The sequence below is a fragment of the Chroicocephalus ridibundus genome, chromosome 4, assembly GCF_963924245.1.
Source record: "Chroicocephalus ridibundus chromosome 4, bChrRid1.1, whole genome shotgun sequence".
Classification (NCBI taxonomy): Eukaryota; Metazoa; Chordata; class Aves; order Charadriiformes; family Laridae; genus Chroicocephalus; species Chroicocephalus ridibundus.
The window spans coordinates 61,929,131-61,950,995 of NC_086287.1; the positions used below are offsets into that span (position 1 = coordinate 61,929,131).

Genomic DNA, 21,865 nt, shown 5'->3' on the forward strand with positions numbered 1-21,865 from the left:
ACTGGAGAATCCAGGGCAGGGGATGGGACGGGATCTCAAGGAGCAAGCAAAGCATCCACGGGCCACAATGCCCCATTCTATGTTTGCTAAGGGTTTGGGGGTGCTTCTGTGATGGTGTGCTCCCCGCCAGGTGCCAACCGGACCTTTATCTCCCATGTCCCTGCCCAAGAGATAACCAGCTGTGGTGGTCACAGTGGGTGCACCTGGTCGTGATGGCGGCATCCAGGGCTCAAAGGTGGTTTTGGGGAGTCCGATAACAACACAATAGCCAAGGGCAAACTTGAGCAATGCCGGTACTGTGGCCAATGTGCAAATAGGACTAGAGCGCAAGCATCTTACCCCTGTAACTAGTCAACAGCCCAGGAGCCCTTGGAGCTCTCCTGCATGGCAGCAGGCTACCTTGAGTAGGGACGCCTCTCAAGATTACTTCTCAAGATGCAGATTCCTTGCCACAACAGATCCTGGGTAAGTGACTAATAGCATGCTAAACTTTGAGATCGTAGCTAAGTCATGGAAAGGACTGATTGCGCAGGTATCATCCTGTAGACATAAACCCTTGAGCAAGCCTGGGACTAGCACTGGATCCAGCTGCCCCTGGACTCCTCTCTGAGAAGGAGTCTGGAAAGCAAGAGGGTCCTCTCTGAACCTCCTGACTCAACGGGAGGCTCTCCCTCACAGTTCTGACTGACCCTGCCCTCCATGCAGTAAATGACCGATTGCACCTCACCATCCAATCCTCTTAAAACACACTCACATTTACTACAAAAAGCTGTCACTGAGCCGGGGGGGTGCCCAAGGGCGGGGCTGGCTGCCGGCCTGTGATGCGCTCTGTGGCATGGGACACCACAGGGGACGCGTCACAATGGGGGGCAGCTATAAAAGGCGCCAGCAGCAGCGCTGCCCCAGTACGGCCTGGGCTAGCGGTGAGTGGGCTGGCGGGGGGAGGCTGGGCTGGACCAGGGCCGGGGCAGAAACGCCGGCCCCCGCGGGGTGGGTTCTCACCCAGCATCGAGGGCCCAGCCACTGGCCCCTGGGCTGGGCATAGGCCTTGCTGCCTCCCCGCTGCCTCGTCCCCTCCCCTGCCTGCCCCCATCTTCCTCCGGCTCCCATCCCCATTTCCCCCGCCGCCAGCTCCCTCCCTCCCAGCCCCACTGAACCCCTTCTCTCTCTACTCCTACAGGCTATGGCTGCAAAAATGGTCCTCGCCTGGCTTGTGCAAAGCATCTTCCAGCTCCTGCTGGAAGTTTTCCTGTTTGGCAATGAGCGGGATGACAGCAAGCATGAGTGCGTGCAGCGGCATGTGGAGACGACTCAGCTGCTGCAGGAGCATGAGTGGAGCAGCTTGGACTGGGGAGCCCTGGCCTTTGCTGCCTTGCAGCAGTTGCAGTGCTGGGTGATTGCTGACCTGTTCTTCGGGCTCTGCTGCTGGCTCTGGAAAAGGAGCCAACGGCCAGACAGCAGTGATGAAGAGAAGAGCTCCAGCAGCAGCAGCACAGAGCTGGAGGAGGAAGGAAGTGGAGAAGATTCTGATGATGAGGGGCATCCTCTGATGACAAGGATTTTTGCAAAGCGCATCTGGTGTTCAGTGGAGAGCATGGCCTACGGGAGACAGGTGGTGGAAGAGCTGGTGGGCGACGTCCTGGTTGTCTTGCAAGAACGCCTGTCAAATAGTTTCTTCCCGGTGCTGCAGCCAGCCATCGGGGTGGGCAGCACCTTTGCAGGTTGGAGTCCCGCTGGGCATGATGCTGTCTACCGCCTGCTCGTGCCCCTGAAGCCTCCCCATGGCCATGCCTTCCACTTGGAGCTGGGCACCGCAGGGCAGATGCCGGCAAAGAACTGCGTCCGTGTGGAGCTGGAGTGCACCTGCACGAGGGACCAATGTGTGGAGGACATGCTGTGCTTCCTCCACCACCCTGAGGAAGCGCTGCAGAGAAATCTGGATTCCACCCTCCTAAGCACCTTCTGCACCGGCTTCTACCTCGATGCGCAGAAAATTGCCCGCTGGTTTCAGAACTTGGTGATCTCAGCCTGGGGGGAGATGACTCAGTCGCGTCACTACAGTATGGAGATGCTGCCTTCCAGCCGCTCCTGCAAGCTGCAGCTGACAAATGCCTCTGGGAGATCCCTCTTGGTTGAGATGGTGTTTGGGGTGCAGCAAGGCAACTCGGACATTTTCCTCAGCAGCCAGACTACAGAGGCCATCTTCACCCCAAGCACAACTTGGGCAGAGACCTACGCTGTGGCAGAGGCAAAGTTCTTCAGGTGCATGGCCAGGCAGGCCCCGCGTGACACCCTCTACCTCAACTGCCTGCAGCTCTGTGCCAGTATGCTTGTGAGCGCAGGCTTTTCCTCCTATACTTGGAAGACGGTTGTCATGCACCTCCTCAACACCATACCCCCGTCAAGCTGGGGCAGGTGGGACTTCATGATGCGGCTGCAGGATATTATGTGCTACCTGCATGGCTGCTTGGAGGAGAAACGCCTGGACCACTTCTTCTTCGGGAATGAGAACATGCCTGAGGACATCATCTTGCCCGCAGCCTTCCAAGCAGCTGAGCCGATCAACCTCTTCCAGTGCCTGGTGCAGGACCCAGCTGCCCATGCCAAGGCATGGCGTGAGTTTGAGGAACTGCAAGATCGGCTCACAAGACTGCAGGTCTTTGGCGTCTGAAAGGTCTTCACAGACAGAGCTCTGTTTGTGTCCCCTAGACTGCCCGCACCTCTTCGAGAGCATCCCTTCCTTCTGGAAGCTTTATTTTGTACAAAGTTGTCAATAAACGGTGTGTTTGAACAACAGCTGCATCTCTGAGTGAGTTTGCATCAGCTTTTTGGAGAACCCGGGCATAGGGTGCTGGCTGCTCAGCTGCCCCAGAGGTGGGGAGCATTTGCTGAAGAGCTGGTGGGGTGGGCTCTGGTTGCACTGATTCCCTAGCTAAGGCTCCCCCTCCCGCGTTGGGGCAATGGGAATAATTTGTCACCCTCCACAGCTGGGCACATTGCCTGTGTGGCTCCGCAAGGAGGGAGCCTGACGTGGCTTCCTTGGGAGCCATACACAAAGCAAGCCCTGGGAGCGCCATAGCATTGCCCTCGGGTGACCCCAGCGAGGTGGGAATGACGCGGGCCGAGTGGGGAGCCCTTTGCACGGGGGACAAGTGCCACGACGGCAGAGCGGGGCCCTGGCGGCTCTGGCTCCTGTACCAGCATGAGACTCATGCTCTACACCCTCTCGTCACCTCATGCTCAGGTTCCCACCACTTGAACACAGGAGACTTAACACATGCAGCAAGGTTAAAGAAAGCTTTTGAGATGCCTCCAATTCCAGGCATGCACTGGCGAAGTCCGTGCCACGGTTTTGAGAAGCAGTGGCCTGGGGGCAGCTGTGTGGCAGGAGAGCTGCACTCATCCCTGCCTTTGGGACACCTCTAGTGGAAATCCAAGGATGGTCTGTGGGTGAAGATTTGCTAGACCTTCAGTAATTGCCACATCAAAAGAACTGCCTACGTTGAAAGAAGGCTAAAGAGGCCCAACGGATGCCCGGTGCCCATGAGCCCAAGGGACGCGGCTTTTCCGGGCTCTGCGAGGGCCGTGCTGTTTTAAAACCAACTCTTGCCTTTTATCACAGCAGACCTAGTTGGGGCCAGCTCTGCTGTCTGTCTCTCCTGGCCCCGGGCTCTGAGCTTCTCCTCCGAGCCCAATCTGAGAGCAAAATGCCAGCTCCTCTCAGAAGCACCGCCCCAGGGTGTAGCCAGAGGTGCAGCGAGTCACTGAGTGTCTGCCCAAGCCATCGCTGCCCGTGGTACACTGCTGATGTGCCTTCTAGGGCAGCGGCCACCTTCACCACTGGCTTGGATCAACGAGCCACCCGAACCGGCAGTCTGTGCTGTCGCCATGAAGCTCCGTGCTGGAACTCAGTCGCGTTGGGGGCAACTCGTCCCGCAGACGGGGTTCAGCCACTGAAAGCCGGCCACAGCGTGGAAGATACTGCTTCGCAAGGGTCTCTGCACAACACACACAGTTCCCTCCGCTGCCGGGAGATCTCAGGCTTGCGAGATAGCCTTGGCGTGTTTGAGGGCGTTTCTGTGCTCCTGACACCCTTGGGCTGTGCGTGGGAGGGACTGGCAGGTCGGCTCGGCTGGTGCCGGCTGTCCCCGTGGCAACTTGCAACCCTGGGAAGTGTTCAGAAACCTCCACAACTGGCCCGTGCCAAGCCAGAAGAGAGGCTGGGATGCAAAGTATAGACTTTCAAGAGTAATTCTTGATTCATGCGTATGAGGTCTCCCATTCAAATTGGCGCACCCTGAATGCGGTTATACACAAGGTTCTTCTGCCTTTCTCTGGTGGTGAGCTACAACATGGTTTGACGAATCCCTGCTCAACACACGCATACTACAATTTACAAAGCAGCTCTAATTCTGTGGCCATCACCATCCATCTCCTTCTGTCTTGATCTGAACCACCCTGGGGCAGGTCTGGCTACAGCTCCTTCTCTCTGATGCCAGACAAGGGGAGAGTTTCACAGAGGTGGTAGAGGGGCTAGGAGGCAGACATGAAAGTCCGGGACTGGAGAATCCAGGGCAGGGGATGGGACGGGATCTCAAGGAGCAAGCAAAGCATCCACGGGCCACAATGCCCCATTTTATGTTTGCTAAGGGTTTGGGGGTGCTTCTGTGATGGTGTGCTCCCCGCCAGGTGCCAACCGGACCTTTATCTCCCATGTCCCTGCCCAAGAGATAACCAGCTGTGGTGGTCACAGTGGGTGCACCTGGTCGTGATGGCGGCATCCAGGGCTCAAAGGTGGTTTTGGGGAGTCCGATAACAACACAATAGCCAAGGGCAAACTTGAGCAATGCCGGTACTGTGGCCAATGTGCAAATAGGACTAGAGCGCAAGCATCTTACCCCTGTAACTAGTCAACAGCCCAGGAGCCCTTGGAGCTCTCCTGCATGGCAGCAGGCTACCTTGAGTAGGGACGCCTCTCAAGATTACTTCTCAAGATGCAGATTCCTTGCCACAACAGATCCTGGGTAAGTGACTAATAGCATGCTAAACTTTGAGATCGTAGCTAAGTCACGGAAAGGACTGATTGCGCAGGTATCATCCTGTAGACATAAACCCTTGAGCAAGCCTGGGACTAGCACTGGATCCAGCTGCCCCTGGACTCCTCTCTGAGAAGGAGTCTGGAAAGCAAGAGGGTCCTCTCTGAACCTCCTGACTCAACGGGAGGCTCTCCCTCACAGTTCTGACTGACCCTGCCCTCCATGCAGTAAATGACCGATTGCACCTCACCATCCAATCCTCTTAAAACACACTCACATTTACTACAAAAAGCTGTCACTGAGCCGGGGTGGGGGGTGCCAAGGGCGGGGCTGGCTGCCGGCCTGTGATGCGCTCTGTGGCATGGGACACCACAGGGGACGCGTCACAATGGGGGGCAGCTATAAAAGGCGCCAGCAGCAGCGCTGCCCCAGTACGGCCTGGGCTAGCGGTGAGTGGGCTGGCGGGGGGAGGCTGGGCTGGACCAGGGCTGGGGCAGAAACGCCGGCCCCCGCGGGGTGGGTTCTCACCCAGCATCGAGGGCCCAGCCACTGGCCCCTGGGCTGGGCACAGGCCTTGCTGCCTCCCCGCTGCCTCGTCCCCTCCCCTGCCTGCCCCCAGCTCCCTCCGGCTCCCATCCCCATTTCCCCCGCCGCCAGCTCCCTCCCTCCCAGCCCCACTGAACCCCTTCTCTCTCTACTCCTACAGGCTATGGCTGCAAAAATGGTCCTCGCCTGGCTTGTGCAAAGCATCTTCCAGCTCCTGCTGGAAGTTTTCCTGTTTGGCAATGAGCGGGATGACAGCAAGCATGAGTGCGTGCAGCGGCATGTGGAGACGACTCAGCTGCTGCAGGAGCATGAGTGGAGCAGCTTGGACTGGGGAGCCCTGGCCTTTGCTGCCTTGCAGCAGTTGCAGTGCTGGGCGATTGCTGACCTGTTCTTCGGGCTCTGCTGCTGGCTCTGGAAAAGGAGCCAACGGCCAGACAGCAGTGATGAAGAGAAGAGCTCCAGCAGCAGCAGCACAGAGCTGGAGGAGGAAGGAAGTGGAGAAGATTCTGATGATGAGGGGCATCCTCTGATGACAAGGATTTTTGCAAAGCGCATCTGGTGTTCAGTGGAGAGCATGGCCTACGGGAGACAGGTGGTGGAAGAGCTGGTGGGCGACGTCCTGGTTGTCTTGCAAGAACGCCTGTCAAATAGTTTCTTCCCGGTGCTGCAGCCAGCCATCGGGGTGGGCAGCACCTTTGCAGGTTGGAGTCCTGCTGGGCATGATGCTGTCTACCGCCTGCTCGTGCCCCTGAAGCCTCCCCATGGCCATGCCTTCCACTTGGAGCTGGGCACCGCAGGGCAGATGCCGGCAAAGAACTGCGTCCGTGTGGAGCTGGAGTGCACCTGCACGAGGGACCAATGTGTGGAGGACATGCTGTGCTTCCTCCACCACCCTGAGGAAGCGCTGCAGAGAAATCTGGATTCCACCCTCCTAAGCACCTTCTGCACCGGCTTCTACCTCGATGCGCAGAAAATTGCCCGCTGGTTTCAGAACTTGGTGATCTCAGCCTGGGGGGAGATGACTCAGTCGCGTCACTACAGTATGGAGATGCTGCCTTCCAGCCGCTCCTGCAAGCTGCAGCTGACAAATGCCTCTGGGAGATCCCTCTTGGTTGAGATGGTGTTTGGGGTGCAGCAAGGCAACTCGGACATTTTCCTCAGCAGCCAGACTACAGAGGCCATCTTCACCCCAAGCACAACTTGGGCAGAGACCTACGCTGTGGCAGAGGCAAAGTTCTTCAGGTGCATGGCCAGGCAGGCCCCGCGTGACACCCTCTACCTCAACTGCCTGCAGCTCTGTGCCAGTATGCTTGTGAGCGCAGGCTTTTCCTCCTATACTTGGAAGACGGTTGTCATGCACCTCCTCAACACCATACCCCCGTCAAGCTGGGGCAGGTGGGACTTCATGATGCGGCTGCAGGATATTATGTGCTACCTGCATGGCTGCTTGGAGGAGAAACGCCTGGACCACTTCTTCTTCGGGAATGAGAACATGCCTGAGGACATCATCTTGCCCGCAGCCTTCCAAGCAGCTGAGCCGATCAACCTCTTCCAGTGCCTGGTGCAGGACCCAGCTGCCCATGCCAAGGCATGGCGTGAGTTTGAGGAACTGCAAGATCGGCTCACAAGACTGCAGGTCTTTGGCGTCTGAAAGGTCTTCACAGACAGAGCTCTGTTTGTGTCCCCTAGACTGCCCGCACCTCTTCGAGAGCATCCCTTCCTTCTGGAAGCTTTATTTTGTACAAAGTTGTCAATAAATGGTGTGTTTGAACAACAGCTGCATCTCTGAGTGAGTTTGCATCAGCTTTTTGGAGAACCCGGGCATAGGGTGCTGGCTGCTCAGCTGCCCCAGAGGTGGGGAGCATTTGCTGAAGAGCTGGTGGGGTGGGCTCTGGTTGCACTGATTCCCTAGCTAAGGCTCCCCCTCCCGCGTTGGGGCAATGGGAATAATTTGTCACCCTCCACAGCTGGGCACATTGCCTGTGTGGCTCCGCAAGGAGGGAGCCTGACGTGGCTTCCTTGGGAGCCATACACAAAGCAAGCCCTGGGAGCGCCATAGCATTGCCCTCGGGTGACCCCAGCGAGGTGGGAATGACGCGGGCCGAGTGGGGAGCCCTTTGCACGGGGGACAAGTGCCACGACGGCAGAGCGGGGCCCTGGCGGCTCTGGCTCCTGTACCAGCATGAGACTCATGCTCCACACCCTCTCGTCACCTCATGCTCAGGTTCCCACCACTTGAACACAGGAGACTTAACACATGCAGCAAGGTTAAAGAAAGCTTTTGAGATGCCTCCAATTCCAGGCATGCACTGGCGAAGTCCGTGCCACGGTTTTGAGAAGCAGTGGCCTGGGGGCAGCTGTGTGGCAGGAGAGCTGCACTCATCCCTGCCTTTGGGACACCTCTAGTGGAAATCCAAGGATGGTCTGTGGGTGAAGATTTGCTAGACCTTCAGTAATTGCCACATCAAAAGAACTGCCTACGTTGAAAGAAGGCTAAAGAGGCCCAACGGATGCCCGGTGCCCATGAGCCCAAGGGACGCGGCTTTTCCGGGCTCTGCGAGGGCCGTGCTGTTTTAAAACCAACTCTTGCCTTTTATCACAGCAGACCTAGTTGGGGCCAGCTCTGCTGTCTGTCTCTCCTGGCCCCGGGCTCTGAGCTTCTCCTCCGAGCCCAATCTGAGAGCAAAATGCCAGCTCCTCTCAGAAGCACCGCCCCAGGGTGTAGCCAGAGGTGCAGCGAGTCACCGAGTGTCTGCCCAAGCCATCGCTGCCCGTGGTACACTGCTGATGTGCCTTCTAGGGCAGCGGCCACCTTCACCACTGGCTTGGATCAACGAGCCACCCGAACCGGCAGTCTGTGCTGTCGCCATGAAGCTCCGTGCTGGAACTCAGTCGCGTTGGGGGCAACTCGTCCCGCAGACGGGGTTCAGCCACTGAAAGCCGGCCACAGCGTGGAAGATACTGCTTCGCAAGGGTCTCTGCACAACACACACAGTTCCCTCCGCTGCCGGGAGATCTCAGGCTTGCGAGATAGCCTTGGCGTGTTTGAGGGCGTTTCTGTGCTCCTGACACCCTTGGGCTGTGCGTGGGAGGGACTGGCAGGTCGGCTCGGCTGGTGCCGGCTGTCCCCGTGGCAACTTGCAACCCTGGGAAGTGTTCAGAAACCTCCACAACTGGCCCGTGCCAAGCCAGAAGAGAGGCTGGGATGCAAAGTATAGACTTTCAAGAGTAATTCTTGATTCATGCGTATGAGGTCTCCCATTCAAATTGGCGCACCCTGAATGCGGTTATACACAAGGTTCTTCTGCCTTTCTCTGGTGGTGAGCTACAACATGGTTTGACGAATCCCTGCTCAACACACGCATACTACAATTTACAAAGCAGCTCTAATTCTGTGGCCATCACCATCCATCTCCTTCTGTCTTGATCTGAACCACCCTGGGGCAGGTCTGGCTACAGCTCCTTCTCTCTGATGCCAGACAAGGGGAGAGTTTCACAGAGGTGGTAGAGGGGCTAGGAGGCAGACATGAAAGTCCGGGACTGGAGAATCCAGGGCAGGGGATGGGACGGGATCTCAAGGAGCAAGCAAAGCATCCACGGGCCACAATGCCCCATTCTATGTTTGCTAAGGGTTTGGGGGTGCTTCTGTGATGGTGTGCTCCCCGCCAGGTGCCAACCGGACCTTTATCTCCCATGTCCCTGCCCAAGAGATAACCAGCTGTGGTGGTCACAGTGGGTGCACCTGGTCGTGATGGCGGCATCCAGGGCTCAAAGGTGGTTTTGGGGAGTCCGATAACAACACAATAGCCAAGGGCAAACTTGAGCAATGCCGGTACTGTGGCCAATGTGCAAATAGGACTAGAGCGCAAGCATCTTACCCCTGTAACTAGTCAACAGCCCAGGAGCCCTTGGAGCTCTCCTGCATGGCAGCAGGCTACCTTGAGTAGGGACGCCTCTCAAGATTACTTCTCAAGATGCAGATTCCTTGCCACAACAGATCCTGGGTAAGTGACTAATAGCATGCTAAACTTTGAGATCGTAGCTAAGTCACGGAAAGGACTGATTGCGCAGGTATCATCCTGTAGACATAAACCCTTGAGCAAGCCTGGGACTAGCACTGGATCCAGCTGCCCCTGGACTCCTCTCTGAGAAGGAGTCTGGAAAGCAAGAGGGTCCTCTCTGAACCTCCTGACTCAACGGGAGGCTCTCCCTCACAGTTCTGACTGACCCTGCCCTCCATGCAGTAAATGACCGATTGCACCTCACCATCCAATCCTCTTAAAACACACTCACATTTACTACAAAAAGCTGTCACTGAGCCGGGGTGGGGGGTGCCCAAGGGCGAGGCTGGCTGCCGGCCTGTGATGCGCTCTGTGGCATGGGACACCACAGGGGACGCGTCACAATGGGGGGCAGCTATAAAAGGCGCCAGCAGCAGCGCTGCCCCAGTACGGCCTGGGCTAGCGGTGAGTGGGCTGGCGGGGGGAGGCTGGGCTGGACCAGGGCCGGGGCAGAAACGCCGGCCCCCGCGGGGTGGGTTCTCACCCAGCATCGAGGGCCCAGCCACTGGCCCCTGGGCTGGGCATAGGCCTTGCTGCCTCCCCGCTGCCTCGTCCCCTCCCCTGCCTGCCCCCATCTTCCTCCGGCTCCCATCCCCATTTCCCCCGCCGCCAGCTCCCTCCCTCCCAGCCCCACTGAACCCCTTCTCTCTCTACTCCTACAGGCTATGGCTGCAAAAATGGTCCTCGCCTGGCTTGTGCAAAGCATCTTCCAGCTCCTGCTGGAAGTTTTCCTGTTTGGCAATGAGCGGGATGACAGCAAGCATGAGTGCGTGCAGCGGCATGTGGAGACGACTCAGCTGCTGCAGGAGCATGAGTGGAGCAGCTTGGACTGGGGAGCCCTGGCCTTTGCTGCCTTGCAGCAGTTGCAGTGCTGGGTGATTGCTGACCTGTTCTTCGGGCTCTGCTGCTGGCTCTGGAAAAGGAGCCAACGGCCAGACAGCAGTGATGAAGAGAAGAGCTCCAGCAGCAGCAGCACAGAGCTGGAGGAGGAAGGAAGTGGAGAAGATTCTGATGATGAGGGGCATCCTCTGATGACAAGGATTTTTGCAAAGCGCATCTGGTGTTCAGTGGAGAGCATGGCCTACGGGAGACAGGTGGTGGAAGAGCTGGTGGGCGACGTCCTGGTTGTCTTGCAAGAACGCCTGTCAAATAGTTTCTTCCCGGTGCTGCAGCCAGCCATCGGGGTGGGCAGCACCTTTGCAGGTTGGAGTCCTGCTGGGCATGATGCTGTCTACCGCCTGCTCGTGCCCCTGAAGCCTCCCCATGGCCATGCCTTCCACTTGGAGCTGGGCACCGCAGGGCAGATGCCGGCAAAGAACTGCGTCCGTGTGGAGCTGGAGTGCACCTGCACGAGGGACCAATGTGTGGAGGACATGCTGTGCTTCCTCCACCACCCTGAGGAAGCGCTGCAGAGAAATCTGGATTCCACCCTCCTAAGCACCTTCTGCACCGGCTTCTACCTCGATGCGCAGAAAATTGCCCGCTGGTTTCAGAACTTGGTGATCTCAGCCTGGGGGGAGATGACTCAGTCGCGTCACTACAGTATGGAGATGCTGCCTTCCAGCCGCTCCTGCAAGCTGCAGCTGACAAATGCCTCTGGGAGATCCCTCTTGGTTGAGATGGTGTTTGGGGTGCAGCAAGGCAACTCGGACATTTTCCTCAGCAGCCAGACTACAGAGGCCATCTTCACCCCAAGCACAACTTGGGCAGAGACCTACGCTGTGGCAGAGGCAAAGTTCTTCAGGTGCATGGCCAGGCAGGCCCCGCGTGACACCCTCTACCTCAACTGCCTGCAGCTCTGTGCCAGTATGCTTGTGAGCGCAGGCTTTTCCTCCTATACTTGGAAGACGGTTGTCATGCACCTCCTCAACACCATACCCCCGTCAAGCTGGGGCAGGTGGGACTTCATGATGCGGCTGCAGGATATTATGTGCTACCTGCATGGCTGCTTGGAGGAGAAACGCCTGGACCACTTCTTCTTCGGGAATGAGAACATGCCTGAGGACATCATCTTGCCCGCAGCCTTCCAAGCAGCTGAGCCGATCAACCTCTTCCAGTGCCTGGTGCAGGACCCAGCTGCCCATGCCAAGGCATGGCGTGAGTTTGAGGAACTGCAAGATCGGCTCACAAGACTGCAGGTCTTTGGCGTCTGAAAGGTCTTCACAGACAGAGCTCTGTTTGTGTCCCCTAGACTGCCCGCACCTCTTCGAGAGCATCCCTTCCTTCTGGAAGCTTTATTTTGTACAAAGTTGTCAATAAACGGTGTGTTTGAACAACAGCTGCATCTCTGAGTGAGTTTGCATCAGCTTTTTGGAGAACCCGGGCATAGGGTGCTGGCTGCTCAGCTGCCCCAGAGGTGGGGAGCATTTGCTGAAGAGCTGGTGGGGTGGGCTCTGGTTGCACTGATTCCCTAGCTAAGGCTCCCCCTCCCGCGTTGGGGCAATGGGAATAATTTGTCACCCTCCACAGCTGGGCACATTGCCTGTGTGGCTCCGCAAGGAGGGAGCCTGACGTGGCTTCCTTGGGAGCCATACACAAAGCAAGCCCTGGGAGCGCCATAGCATTGCCCTCGGGTGACCCCAGCGAGGTGGGAATGACGCGGGCCGAGTGGGGAGCCCTTTGCACGGGGGACAAGTGCCACGACGGCAGAGCGGGGCCCTGGCGGCTCTGGCTCCTGTACCAGCATGAGACTCATGCTCCACACCCTCTCGTCACCTCATGCTCAGGTTCCCACCACTTGAACACAGGAGACTTAACACATGCAGCAAGGTTAAAGAAAGCTTTTGAGATGCCTCCAATTCCAGGCATGCACTGGCGAAGTCCGTGCCACGGTTTTGAGAAGCAGTGGCCTGGGGGCAGCTGTGTGGCAGGAGAGCTGCACTCATCCCTGCCTTTGGGACACCTCTAGTGGAAATCCAAGGATGGTCTGTGGGTGAAGATTTGCTAGACCTTCAGTAATTGCCACATCAAAAGAACTGCCTACGTTGAAAGAAGGCTAAAGAGGCCCAACGGATGCCCGGTGCCCATGAGCCCAAGGGACGCGGCTTTTCCGGGCTCTGCGAGGGCCGTGCTGTTTTAAAACCAACTCTTGCCTTTTATCACAGCAGACCTAGTTGGGGCCAGCTCTGCTGTCTGTCTCTCCTGGCCCCGGGCTCTGAGCTTCTCCTCCGAGCCCAATCTGAGAGCAAAATGCCAGCTCCTCTCAGAAGCACCGCCCCAGGGTGTAGCCAGAGGTGCAGCGAGTCACTGAGTGTCTGCCCAAGCCATCGCTGCCCGTGGTACACTGCTGATGTGCCTTCTAGGGCAGCGGCCACCTTCACCACTGGCTTGGATCAACGAGCCACCCGAACCGGCAGTCTGTGCTGTCGCCATGAAGCTCCGTGCTGGAACTCAGTCGCGTTGGGGGCAACTCGTCCCGCAGACGGGGTTCAGCCACTGAAAGCCGGCCACAGCGTGGGAGATACTGCTTCGCAAGGGTCTCTGCACAACACACACAGTTCCCTCCGCTGCCGGGAGATCTCAGGCTTGCGAGATAGCCTTGGCGTGTTTGAGGGCGTTTCTGTGCTCCTGACACCCTTGGGCTGTGCGTGGGAGGGACTGGCAGGTCGGCTCGGCTGGTGCCGGCTGTCCCCGTGGCAACTTGCAACCCTGGGAAGTGTTCAGAAACCTCCACAACTGGCCCGTGCCAAGCCAGAAGAGAGGCTGGGATGCAAAGTATAGACTTTCAAGAGTAATTCTTGATTCATGCGTATGAGGTCTCCCATTCAAATTGGCGCACCCTGAATGCGGTTATACACAAGGTTCTTCTGCCTTTCTCTGGTGGTGAGCTACAACATGGTTTGACGAATCCCTGCTCAACACACGCATACTACAATTTACAAAGCAGCTCTAATTCTGTGGCCATCACCATCCATCTCCTTCTGTCTTGATCTGAACCACCCTGGGGCAGGTCTGGCTACAGCTCCTTCTCTCTGATGCCAGACAAGGGGAGAGTTTCACAGAGGTGGTAGAGGGGCTAGGAGGCAGACATGAAAGTCCGGGACTGGAGAATCCAGGGCAGGGGATGGGACGGGATCTCAAGGAGCAAGCAAAGCATCCACGGGCCACAATGCCCCATTTTATGTTTCCTAAGGGTTTGGGGGTGCTTCTGTGATGGTGTGCTCCCCGCCAGGTGCCAACCGGACCTTTATCTCCCATGTCCCTGCCCAAGAGATAACCAGCTGTGGTGGTCACAGTGGGTGCACCTGGTCGTGATGGCGGCATCCAGGGCTCAAAGGTGGTTTTGGGGAGTCCGATAACAACACAATAGCCAAGGGCAAACTTGAGCAATGCCGGTACTGTGGCCAATGTGCAAATAGGACTAGAGCGCAAGCATCTTACCCCTGTAACTAGTCAACAGCCCAGGAGCCCTTGGAGCTCTCCTGCATGGCAGCAGGCTACCTTGAGTAGGGACGCCTCTCAAGATTACTTCTCAAGATGCAGATTCCTTGCCACAACAGATCCTGGGTAAGTGACTAATAGCATGCTAAACTTTGAGATCGTAGCTAAGTCACGGAAAGGACTGATTGCGCAGGTATCATCCTGTAGACATAAACCCTTGAGCAAGCCTGGGACTAGCACTGGATCCAGCTGCCCCTGGACTCCTCTCTGAGAAGGAGTCTGGAAAGCAAGAGGGTCCTCTCTGAACCTCCTGACTCAACGGGAGGCTCTCCCTCACAGTTCTGACTGACCCTGCCCTCCATGCAGTAAATGACCGATTGCACCTCACCATCCAATCCTCTTAAAACACACTCACATTTACTACAAAAAGCTGTCACTGAGCCGGGGTGGGGGGTGCCCAAGGGCGGGGCTGGCTGCCGGCCTGTGATGCGCTCTGTGGCATGGGACACCACAGGGGATGCGTCACAATGGGGGGCAGCTATAAAAGGCGCCAGCAGCAGCGCTGCCCCAGTACGGCCTGGGCTAGCGGTGAGTGGGCTGGCGGGGGGAGGCTGGGCTGGACCAGGGCCGGGGCAGAAACGCCGGCCCCCGCGGGGTGGGTTCTCACCCAGTATCGAGGGCCCAGCCACTGGCCCCTGGGCTGGGCACAGGCCTTGCTGCCTCCCCGCTGCCTCGTCCCCTCCCCTGCCTGCCCCCATCTTCCTCCGGCTCCCATCCCCATTTCCCCCGCCGCCAGCTCCCTCCCTCCCAGCCCCACTGAACCCCTTCTCTCTCTACTCCTACAGGCTATGGCTGCAAAAATGGTCCTCGCCTGGCTTGTGCAAAGCATCTTCCAGCTCCTGCTGGAAGTTTTCCTGTTTGGCAATGAGCGGGATGACAGCAAGCATGAGTGCGTGCAGCGGCATGTGGAGACGACTCAGCTGCTGCAGGAGCATGAGTGGAGCAGCTTGGACTGGGGAGCCCTGGCCTTTGCTGCCTTGCAGCAGTTGCAGTGCTGGGTGATTGCTGACCTGTTCTTCGGGCTCTGCTGCTGGCTCTGGAAAAGGAGCCAACGGCCAGACAGCAGTGATGAAGAGAAGAGCTCCAGCAGCAGCAGCACAGAGCTGGAGGAGGAAGGAAGTGGAGAAGATTCTGATGATGAGGGGCATCCTCTGATGACAAGGATTTTTGCAAAGCGCATCTGGTGTTCAGTGGAGAGCATGGCCTACGGGAGACAGGTGGTGGAAGAGCTGGTGGGCGACGTCCTGGTTGTCTTGCAAGAACGCCTGTCAAATAGTTTCTTCCCGGTGCTGCAGCCAGCCATCGGGGTGGGCAGCACCTTTGCAGGTTGGAGTCCTGCTGGGCATGATGCTGTCTACCGCCTGCTCGTGCCCCTGAAGCCTCCCCATGGCCATGCCTTCCACTTGGAGCTGGGCACCGCAGGGCAGATGCCGGCAAAGAACTGCGTCCGTGTGGAGCTGGAGTGCACCTGCACGAGGGACCAATGTGTGGAGGACATGCTGTGCTTCCTCCACCACCCTGAGGAAGCGCTGCAGAGAAATCTGGATTCCACCCTCCTAAGCACCTTCTGCACCGGCTTCTACCTCGATGCGCAGAAAATTGCCCGCTGGTTTCAGAACTTGGTGATCTCAGCCTGGGGGGAGATGACTCAGTCGCGTCACTACAGTATGGAGATGCTGCCTTCCAGCCGCTCCTGCAAGCTGCAGCTGACAAATGCCTCTGGGAGATCCCTCTTGGTTGAGATGGTGTTTGGGGTGCAGCAAGGCAACTCGGACATTTTCCTCAGCAGCCAGACTACAGAGGCCATCTTCACCCCAAGCACAACTTGGGCAGAGACCTACGCTGTGGCAGAGGCAAAGTTCTTCAGGTGCATGGCCAGGCAGGCCCCGCGTGACACCCTCCACCTCAACTGCCTGCAGCTCTGTGCCAGTATGCTTGTGAGCGCAGGCTTTTCCTCCTATACTTGGAAGACGGTTGTCATGCACCTCCTCAACACCATACCCCCGTCAAGCTGGGGCAGGTGGGACTTCATGATGCGGCTGCAGGATATTATGTGCTACCTGCATGGCTGCTTGGAGGAGAAACGCCTGGACCACTTCTTCTTCGGGAATGAGAACATGCCTGAGGACATCATCTTGCCCGCAGCCTTCCAAGCAGCTGAGCCGATCAACCTCTTCCAGTGCCTGGTGCAGGACCCAGCTGCCCATGCCAAGGCATGGCGTGAGTTTGAGGAACTGCAAGATCGGCTCACAAGACTGCAGGTCTTTGGCGTCTGAAAGGTCTTCACAGACAGAGCTCTGTTTGTGTCCCCTAGACTGCCCGCACCTCTTCGAGAGCATCCCTTCCTTCTGGAAGCTTTATTTTGTACAAAGTTGTCAATAAACGGTGTGTTTGAACAACAGCTGCATCTCTGAGTGAGTTTGCATCAGCTTTTTGGAGAACCCGGGCATAGGGTGCTGGCTGCTCAGCTGCCCCAGAGGTGGGGAGCATTTGCTGAAGAGCTGGTGGGGTGGGCTCTGGTTGCACTGATTCCCTAGCTAAGGCTCCCCCTCCCGCGTTGGGGCAATGGGAATAATTTGTCACCCTCCACAGCTGGGCACATTGCCTGTGTGGCTCCGCAAGGAGGGAGCCTGACGTGGCTTCCTTGGGAGCCATACACAAAGCAAGCCCTGGGAGCGCCATAGCATTGCCCTCGGGTGACCCCAGCGAGGTGGGAATGACGCGGGCCGAGTGGGGAGCCCTTTGCACGGGGGACAAGTGCCACGACGGCAGAGCGGGGCCCTGGCGGCTCTGGCTCCTGTACCAGCATGAGACTCATGCTCCACACCCTCTCGTCACCTCATGCTCAGGTTCCCACCACTTGAACACAGGAGACTTAACACATGCAGCAAGGTTAAAGAAAGCTTTTGAGATGCCTCCAATTCCAGGCATGCACTGGCGAAGTCCGTGCCACGGTTTTGAGAAGCAGTGGCCTGGGGGCAGCTGTGTGGCAGGAGAGCTGCACTCATCCCTGCCTTTGGGACACCTCTAGTGGAAATCCAAGGATGGTCTGTGGGTGAAGATTTGCTAGACCTTCAGTAATTGCCACATCAAAAGAACTGCCTACGTTGAAAGAAGGCTAAAGAGGCCCAACGGATGCCCGGTGCCCATGAGCCCAAGGGACGCGGCTTTTCCGGGCTCTGCGAGGGCCGTGCTGTTTTAAAACCAACTCTTGCCTTTTATCACAGCAGACCTAGTTGGGGCCAGCTCTGCTGTCTGTCTCTCCTGGCCCCGGGCTCTGAGCTTCTCCTCCGAGCCCAATCTGAGAGCAAAATGCCAGCTCCTCTCAGAAGCACCGCCCCAGGGTGTAGCCAGAGGTGCAGCGAGTCACCGAGTGTCTGCCCAAGCCATCGCTGCCCGTGGTACACTGCTGATGTGCCTTCTAGGGCAGCGGCCACCTTCACCACTGGCTTGGATCAACGAGCCACCCGAACCGGCAGTCTGTGCTGTCGCCATGAAGCTCCGTGCTGGAACTCAGTCGCGTTGGGGGCAACTCGTCCCGCAGACGGGGTTCAGCCACTGAAAGCCGGCCACAGCGTGGAAGATACTGCTTCGCAAGGGTCTCTGCACAACACACACAGTTCCCTCCGCTGCCGGGAGATCTCAGGCTTGCGAGATAGCCTTGGCGTGTTTGAGGGCGTTTCTGTGCTCCTGACACCCTTGGGCTGTGCGTGGGAGGGACTGGCAGGTCGGCTCGGCTGGTGCCGGCTGTCCCCGTGGCAACTTGCAACCCTGGGAAGTGTTCAGAAACCTCCACAACTGGCCCGTGCCAAGCCAGAAGAGAGGCTGGGATGCAAAGTATAGACTTTCAAGAGTAATTCTTGATTCATGCGTATGAGGTCTCCCATTCAAATTGGCGCACCCTGAATGCGGTTATACACAAGGTTCTTCTGCCTTTCTCTGGTGGTGAGCTACAACATGGTTTGACGAATCCCTGCTCAACACACGCATACTACAATTTACAAAGCAGCTCTAATTCTGTGGCCATCACCATCCATCTCCTTCTGTCTTGATCTGAACCACCCTGGGGCAGGTCTGGCTACAGCTCCTTCTCTCTGATGCCAGACAAGGGGAGAGTTTCACAGAGGTGGTAGAGGGGCTAGGAGGCAGACATGAAAGTCCGGGACTGGAGAATCCAGGGCAGGGGATGGGACGGGATCTCAAGGAGCAAGCAAAGCATCCACGGGCCACAATGCCCCATTCTATGTTTGCTAAGGGTTTGGGGGTGCTTCTGTGATGGTGTGCTCCCCGCCAGGTGCCAACCGGACCTTTATCTCCCATGTCGCCGTGGAGACCAGCTTCAGTGCAGGTAAGGCCTCACTGGGGAAGGGGATCGCGGCGGATAAGGCCGGCAAAGGGCTCTTTTGAGGGCTCTTTCGAGGGCTCTTGTAGCCAGGAAAGGCGGCTAGCTCGTGCCGAAACCGGCAGCTCGGGGGCGGGCTGCTGACGCGGCAGGGGCGGAGTCAGCGTCACACGCGGCAGCTCTAAACGAGCTGTAAACACGCCAACGGTCAGTCGCCGTGGAGACCAGCTTCAGTGCAGGTAAGGCCTCACTGGGGAAGGGGATCGCGGCAGATAAGGCCGGCAAAGGGCTCTTTTGAGGGCTCTTTCGAGGGCTCTTTCGAGGGCTCTTGTAGCCAGGAAAGGCGGCTAGCTCGTGCCGAAACCGGCAGCTCGGGGGCGGGCTGCTGACGCGGCAGGGGCAGAGTCAGCGTCACACGTGGCAGCTCTAAACGGGCGGTCCCGGAGCGCAGCGGCCTGCTGCTGCGCACCCAGCACGCAGGTAGCCTGCGTGGGTCACCCAGGGCGGCACCGCAGTGCGAGCGAACGAACAAGGTAAGCAGAAGCTGGGCAACCACAAGCAGAGGAACATCGGCGTGCAAGGGCACCGGCTCAGGGCGCGAGGGAAGCAAACAGCAGAGATCCTCCATCTCCCGGTACGAGAAAAGAACATGGCCGCAAAACAGTCAAAAGCTTCTGCGAGGAAAAACATGGGAACTCAGACTGAGCTCCTCTGCAAGCATGTGGCTGTGCAGGTCTCGGGCTGTAATGAATGCCTGAGTCTGGCACTGCTCCCACAGGGTTCCAGGGACACTGTGTGCATACGGTGCGATCAAGTAAATGATCTGCTCAAGAAGGTGGTTGAACTGAAGGAAGAGGTAGAAAGGTTAAGAAGTATTAGGAACTATGAAAACGAAATAGATTGGTGGAGCCATACCCTGAGGCAAAGGCAGCAGGAAGAGGCTCTATCAGAAGTGGATGACCCACTTCCCTCCTGTCACCAGGCAGAAGGAGAGGACTCAAGGGATAAGGGGGAGTGGTGTCAGATCCCTCCTCGGAGAGGTAAGCGAAACCTCTCACGGCCCCCGTCACCATCCCAACTGCCCTTACGTAATAGGTATGAGGCTCTGGAAATTGAGGACCAGGCGATTGAGGATGGAGGAGCTGATCCATCCAGTGAAATGCACAGTGCTCGTCACTCACCCCCACGCCTCAGGACGTCCTCAACAAAGAAAGAAAGAAGGGTTATTGTAGTAGGTGACTCCCTTCTGAGAGGAACAGAGGGTCCTATCTGTAGACCGGACCCATCCCACAGGGAAGTCAGCTGCCTCCCTGGGGCCAGAATTAAGGACATACGGAGGAAACTCCCTTCCCTGGTCCAGTCATCAGATTACTATCCGCTACTGATATTTCAGGTAGGCAGTGACGAAGTAGGTACCAGAAGTCTGAGGGCAATGAAGAATGACTTTAGGGCCCTGGGACGGCTGGTTAAGGGATCGGGAGCACAAATAGTGTTCTCCTCTATCCCATCATTTGCAGGGGTAGACGAGGGGATAAATAGGAGGAGCCAGCAAATTAACTCCTGGCTCCGCGACTGGTGCGTCCGGCAGGACTTTGGCTTTTTTGAACATGGGCTGATCTACAGGAAACCAGGCATGCTGGCATCAGGCGGGGGAAGCCTAACCCGAAGGGGAAGAAAGAGACTGGGACAAGAATTAGCAGGGCTTATCCATAAGGCTTTAAACTAGGTTTGATGGGGGATGGGGACGAAACCAGGATCACAAAAGTGGTGCCTGGGAGCAACATAGCAGTGCTCATGGGTATAAGTGACAGCAAGGTCTTGCAGCCTGCCTCAGCGATGGTGGGGGATAGTGAATTGTGTGGCAGCATAGACGCAAGGAGTAGTGATAATTTGGTAACTACGGTAGTGTCCGAGAATGACCAGGTGCAAATCAGGGCCTGTCCCCCCAAGAAAGTGGCAGGACAATTAACCCAACTGAAGTGCATCTACACTAATGCACGCAGCATGGGGAATAAGCAGGACGAGCTGGAGGCCATCGTGCAGCAGGGAAGCTATGATGTAGTCGCCATCACAGAAACGTGGTGGGATGACTCACATAGCTATAGTGCTGCCATGGATGCCTATAGGCTCTTCAGGAAGGATAGGCAAGCAAGGAGAGGCGGGGGTGTGGCCCTGTATGTTAAGGAGTGTTACGAATGCTTTGAACTTAATGATGGTGATAATGGGGTTGAGTGTTTATGGGTAAGAATCAGGGGCAGGGCTAACAAGGCGGATATTGTAGTAGGAGTCTGTTATAGACCGCCCAATCAGGATGAGGAGGCAGATGAAATATTCTATAAACGGCTGGGAGAAGTCTCAAGATCGCGAGCTCTTGTCCTCGTGGGGGACTTCAATTTGCCGGACATCTGCTGGGAATACAATACAGCAGGGAGGGAACAGTCTAGAAGGTTCCTGGAATGTGCTGGGGATAACTTCCTGACACAGCTAGTGAGAGAGCCAACTAGGGAAGGTGCCCTGCTGGATCTGTTGTTTGTAAATAGGGAAGGTCTTGTGGGCGATGTGAAGGTTGGAGGCTGTCTTGGGAACAGTGACCATGAAATGATAGAGTTTTCAATTCTGCGAGAAGCAAGGAGAGGGGTCAGCAGAACTGCTACCTTGGACTTCCGGAGGGCGGACTTTGGGCTTTTCAGGAGCCTGGTTGACAAAGTCCCCTGGGAGGCAGTCCTCCAGGGCAAAGGAGCCCAGGAAGCCTGGATGATTTTCAAGAAGGAAGTCTTAAAGGCGCAGGAGCAGGCTGTCCCCATGTGCCAGAAGACAAGCCGTCGGGGAAAAAGGCCGGCCTGGCTAAACAGGGAGCTAGTGTTACAACTTCGGGAAAAAAAGAGGATCTATGGCCTCTGGAAGGAAGGGCAGGCCACTCAAGACGACTACAAAGAGGTAGTTAAGCTATGTAGGGAAAAAATCAGGAGGGCTAAAGCCCAGCTGGAGCTAAACCTGGCTTCTGTTGTCAAGGACAACAAAAAAAGCTTCTATAAATATATCAGCAATAGGAAGAGGACTAAGGATTATCTCTGTCCTCTAGTAGATGGGGCCGGCAACATAGTGACCAAGGATGAGGAAAAGGCTGAGGTACTTAATGAAGTCTTTGCCTCAGTCTTCAGCAGTAGGACCAGTTGTTCCCTGAGCACCCAGACCCCTGAACTAGAAGACAGGGATGGGGAGCAGAATGAAGCCCCTCTAATCCAAAGGGAAATGGTGAGGGACCTGCTTCAGCACCTGGAGGTGAACAAATCTATGGGGCCGGATGGGATCCACCCAAGGGTATTGAAAGAGCTGGCGGAGGTGCTCGCCGGGCCACTTGGTATCATTTATGAGCAGTCCTGGACAACCAGGGAGGTCCCAGCTGACTGGAGGTTAGCAAATGTGACACCCATCCACAA

At 57.0% G+C, this 21,865-nt stretch overlaps 4 protein-coding genes across 4 annotated transcripts; all 4 read left to right on the top strand.

Moving 5' to 3' along the window:
- Window positions 1–1,183: 1,183 nt before the first annotated feature.
- Window positions 1,184–2,671, top strand: LOC134514847 (inositol 1,4,5-trisphosphate receptor-interacting protein-like 1). Its single transcript, XM_063333163.1, has one exon. It carries the CDS (start codon window positions 1,184–1,186, stop codon window positions 2,669–2,671), a length of 1,488 nt encoding a protein of 495 aa, XP_063189233.1.
- Window positions 2,672–5,040: 2,369 nt separating this feature from the next.
- On the top strand, window positions 5,041–7,233 carry LOC134514848 (inositol 1,4,5-trisphosphate receptor-interacting protein-like 1). Its single transcript, XM_063333164.1, has 2 exons — window positions 5,041–5,101; window positions 5,807–7,233. The coding sequence occupies exons 1-2, from the start codon at window positions 5,041–5,043 to the stop codon at window positions 7,231–7,233; spliced, it is 1,488 nt and encodes a 495-aa protein (XP_063189234.1).
- A 3,075-nt stretch (window positions 7,234–10,308) lies between these two features.
- On the top strand, window positions 10,309–11,796 carry LOC134514849 (inositol 1,4,5-trisphosphate receptor-interacting protein-like 1). Its single transcript, XM_063333165.1, has one exon. It carries the CDS (start codon window positions 10,309–10,311, stop codon window positions 11,794–11,796), a length of 1,488 nt encoding a protein of 495 aa, XP_063189235.1.
- A 3,075-nt stretch (window positions 11,797–14,871) lies between these two features.
- LOC134514850 (inositol 1,4,5-trisphosphate receptor-interacting protein-like 1) lies at window positions 14,872–16,359 on the top strand. The gene has a single exon (XM_063333166.1). The coding sequence runs from the start codon at window positions 14,872–14,874 to the stop codon at window positions 16,357–16,359; it is 1,488 nt and encodes a 495-aa protein (XP_063189236.1).
- The last annotated feature ends 5,506 nt before the right edge of the window (window positions 16,360–21,865 follow it).